Below are 4,681 nucleotides of genomic sequence, written 5' to 3' on the forward strand. Positions count from 1 at the left end.
ATTTATAATTTGTGATAGCCAGTTGGGATTAAATAAAGAATGGACTAAGAGATGCACTGCTCAGACTTTATTCAGAAAAGTGATACAGTAGAAATAGTCTTCCACATAATAATCACTGTAGTGGCATTTCACTCATTGCAATCAATGAAAAGAGAACAATTTCTTTTTATTCAAAAGATCCAATTTAATTGTCATCAGTGCTTTCTGCGGAAAGAACAACCTGTTGAAATACAAGAAGTGAATGTTATATTTGTGCTAAATTCCTATAGCACCACAAGTGGGTTTTGGGGTCCTGCATGGCAATACAGCATCAAATTTAAGTAATCTAAAAATGCTTAATTTACATAAAGATCATTTAAATGACTGTGTGTAACTGACATACTCACCTTCAGTTAACCTGGCCTTTCCTCCTGTGGGCTGGCAGAGCACTGTGGCACACCCAACACACAACACCACTGTCTGGGCATGGCTGAACACTGTTGTGATTTTATAGCAACCTGCATACATATAATAAATTAGCACAAGCCTTGTATTTTTTTTTCCAGATACAGCAAAGAAATCCTAACATTGTTTGGTCAGTTCATCATGACTTTTTTTTTTTTTTTTAATTATTTTATTTTTTATAAACACTCAAATTAAACTTGACCTTGACTTGAACTGTTTCAGAAGACGTGAGTAGATGAAATCTCCACAAAATGTGACTGTTAAGAACTTTATTGCCCACTACTGAACTCTGCACTTATTGCTCAGTATGACCGTATTTATAATCTGTAGCATTATTAGAATTATTCATTCAGTCCTACTTTGGCTTAGGCATTTGGTTAAGAAGTTTTGTTTTGTCACAGCTGATGCACAATTACAATTATTCATCTGACTGATGTTTTGCTATACCTGTTAAATGTCCCTCGAGTTGCCTTATCAAGTCTTGTGTAGTAAGTATGTTTAATGAATAAAGAAATTCATTTCAGTCATGACATCTGCCATGCCAAGTAGGGGTGTTTCTAAGGTGCAGTATACCTGTGCATTTCACATCCATGAAGTAAGAATTTGGATTCTGTACCAGTCTCTTCTTCTTATGTTGCCTCCTCTCAAAGTCGAGAGTTGGGTGGAGTAAGTCTTTAGCCAACTGTTACACACACACACACACACACACACACACACACACCAAACCAAACAGTAATGAAAAAAAAGGCTCTCAATCAAAATTATATACAAATATTCAACAGCACAGGTTAAAATAAGTATATAAAAAGTAAGCTAAGCTTAAACGTCATAGGAATTGTACAAGCGTTATAAAACGTTCACCTGCTCATTACGTCACATCTGAAAAACGGGTGGCATTGAAGAAATAAATGAAAGTATAGCCAAAACAAAACGACGGAAATGTAATTTCAATTAGTATTAACATGACACAGATAAACTACTAAAATTAGATCATTCTATTTTTTAATATTTAATTTACCCATGTTTACATTTTACAAACGTTGCCAGAATTATTGGTAGGACTGGCAGGGAAGGTAAAGTTATTAAAAGTATCAAAAAATAATATTAAAAAGTCTAACATAATGCGCACGTGAAAACGAGCAGCAGGCCACAAATCTCTTCTTAAAGACGCCATGTGAACCCACAGTAAAAGTTTCACAAACACCAATTCTACACTAGTCGTAGTTTAATACAGTGAAATACAGCCGTAGGTATTGGATGATGCCGCTGTCAGTACCGTATGTTTACAAAAAAACGTGGATACTTACAGGCATTTTCTTTAGCAAGCGTTTTTCCTTTCACGTACACAGCTCGGTGTTTGATTTCTGAAATGAAGCAGCTGTCTGGTTGCCATGTGCTTTTATTGAATCCCCTCGACCGGGACGTTCTATTGTATTCATGTATTCAATGTACGGACATGTCTAGGCATGCCACGATAACTAACCCACTGGAATAAAGTTTGACGTTGGACATTCGATATTCGCGGATATGCGGAAATTAAGGGACCGTCTCTAAAGTTACATACGACATTGTTAAACACGTTTCTAACTTCAATAGCATTTGAAGGGAATGACTTACAGTCATATAACCAACTGTACAGTGTTCATCTGGGTGTTAGGTATGAAGCACACCTTTTAGATTTTTGATATTTAACCCTACAATGCATGAACCAAAAAAACCTTCACAAATGCATAAAGGGGGTCAAAATGACCCGTACTGGATTGAATGGTTTTCTTCAAAAAAATAGATGTCCTATTAATGAATTTATTTACTTATTTATTATAGAGCTTTAAATAATAGTATATTTTGTGTATGGGCCCATTCTGCAGTGAAATTAATATCTAATTTACATATGATTTAATAGCTTATTTGGATAAATATAAAAAATCTAAAAGGTGTGCATCATACCTGACACCTACTGATGAACACTTTCCAGTTGTTTGTTTGACTGTAAATCATTCCCTTCAAATGCTACAGAGCTTGAAATTATGGTATATTTTGTGTATGAGCCCACGCAGTAATAAAATACAAGACAATATGTATATATGATTTAATAGTTTATTTGTTTAAGTATCAAAAATGTAAAAGGTGTGCATATATCTGACACCTAGATGAACACTTTCCAGTTGGTTATGTGACTGTACATCATTCCCTTCAAATGCTATTGAAGTTAGAAACGTGTATAACAATGTCGTATCGTATGTAACTTTAGAGACGGTCCCTTAACTTCCGCATTTCCGCGAATATCGTAAGTCCAACGTCAAACAAACTTTATTCCAGTGACTAACCCCGTCTTCATAAAGGGTAATTGTCACATCATCTGAGATTTAATGCTATTTTATTGGTCTATTAGTCAGAGCAGCATGATAAGTAAGGAATAAAACATGACAGTTGTGCTGTTATAGGAAAATAATCCACAGTCTGTCCTGAAGACTCTTGCATGGTGGAAAACTTTCTGGCCTGACACTACAGAGTCCTTCCATGAAAGTTAAATAAACATCTCCTAACATAAAACTTCACCATATTAACAATTATATGTTTTTCTTTGTTAATAATACATTTAGTATACTATTGCGGCGTGCGATGGGTTGGTACCCCGCCCAGGGTGTCCACTGCTTCTGCCCCGAGTCCACTGAGACAGACTCCAGGCTCCCTGAGACCCTGTGTAGAATAAGAGGTACAGAAAATGTATGGATGGATGGAATAACAGATTTGAATCTGTTTATTATTTGCCTTAGATTATGTAGATCATGCGCACAGCACCATCATTTTTGTTAAGCGGAATAACACGCCCATAATTTTTTACTATTAGCGTGTAGACTGATATGGTATTTTGCACTGTAAAATCATCCTGCCTGTTTATTTTATATCAATAGGACAATCTGATGAGGTATTTTTCACTGTAAAATCATCCAGCCATTTCCTAATCTTCAGCAAAGTTACACTGAATTATTTTACGTAGTCACAGATGCGAAGCAGAAACCCGCAGTAGGGTTTTTCGATGTGGAAGGATGGCTCGATAGATATAGCTATAATTTTGCGCTATGGTAGGAAAATCTGACAGGGTTGGTCAAATCGCCAGGACACTGGCCCCGACAGAGCTGCTATTACAGAAAATTAATCAACACCTTCTGACTAATCAGAATCGAGACATCAGCAATGCTGTTGTAGCTATATTTTAGCATAGAGAGGTACATAAAGCAGCGAAATGTACTTAACATTCTTTAGTGTCACTCAAAGATCTAGATATTCTCCCTAATAGGAATCTAACCATAATATTTATATATAACCATCATTTAAAACATTCAAATAATATTTATGAAAGGATTAACATTTCCAGTGACGTTCAATACAATTCCAGTGAAGTAGTGATATTATTATAACTGGCAACTTCGGGCACTATCACTTCCTCATGCACACGGATCCACGTGAAAATAAAAATAATCAGCCATCATAGTAAAGATAAAACCATATATTTGAACATAGCTGTAAACAAATACATAAATACACAATGAAATAAAAAGCAAATAAAGCAAAATTTGTGACACTTTGAAGATGAAGGTGAAAAAGTTAGTTTTTAAATAATTACGGCCCCTTATTCATCAAGACGCATTCATACCCTGTTCAACACCGTAGGTTATGCACAATATAAATATTTGCATAGGCCTATTTGAAATGTTATTTCACCTCATTCCACAACGGCTTTCACACCAGATGTATAACAAAAGTGTACATTATCTTATGTATGGAGGGGGAAAAAAACGGCAAAAAAACAATAAATAATAATATAATTAAATACACCAATAAATAAATTGATATATAAATCCACATATTCCTTCATAACTAGGCTAATATAGGCTATATAAATAATTAAATGTGCGAGGAAAAACAAATAATGAAAATATATAAAAATGAACGATTGGGGAAATGCAAAAATGTTAAAGGAAATGCTAAACTGAAAGTTAACTTATTCCCCCTTAATTGTTCATTTATTTCTGAATGTAGTTCTGTATTTATTTTCCTTAGCACAATATGCTAATGAGAGGAGGGACTGCACCTGTGACTGTATTCAATGCAGTACCTACTGCACTGCCGTTGAAACAGTACGTACTAATCAGTATGCGAGTGTAGTATGAATACAATCCCGGGCATACTACAGCCGCCATGTTGGCATTGTCATGTGACTTTCGACGTCATC

General features: G+C 35.2%; 1 protein-coding gene across 1 annotated transcript; it reads right to left on the reverse strand.

The window, feature by feature from the left end:
• Window positions 1-52: 52 nt before the first annotated feature.
• Window positions 53-1,918, reverse strand: rps27l (ribosomal protein S27 like). Its single transcript, XM_017485702.3, has 4 exons — window positions 1,752-1,918; window positions 1,018-1,126; window positions 387-497; window positions 53-220 (listed from the first exon to the last, which is right to left on the reverse strand). The coding sequence occupies exons 1-4, from the start codon at window positions 1,755-1,757 to the stop codon at window positions 195-197; spliced, it is 252 nt and encodes an 83-aa protein (XP_017341191.1). The 5' UTR covers window positions 1,758-1,918; the 3' UTR covers window positions 53-194.
• Between the last annotated feature and the right edge of the window lie 2,763 nt (window positions 1,919-4,681).

The sequence above is a fragment of the Ictalurus punctatus genome, chromosome 14 (assembly GCF_001660625.3).
Source record: "Ictalurus punctatus breed USDA103 chromosome 14, Coco_2.0, whole genome shotgun sequence".
NCBI classification, from domain to species: domain Eukaryota; kingdom Metazoa; phylum Chordata; class Actinopteri; order Siluriformes; family Ictaluridae; genus Ictalurus; species Ictalurus punctatus.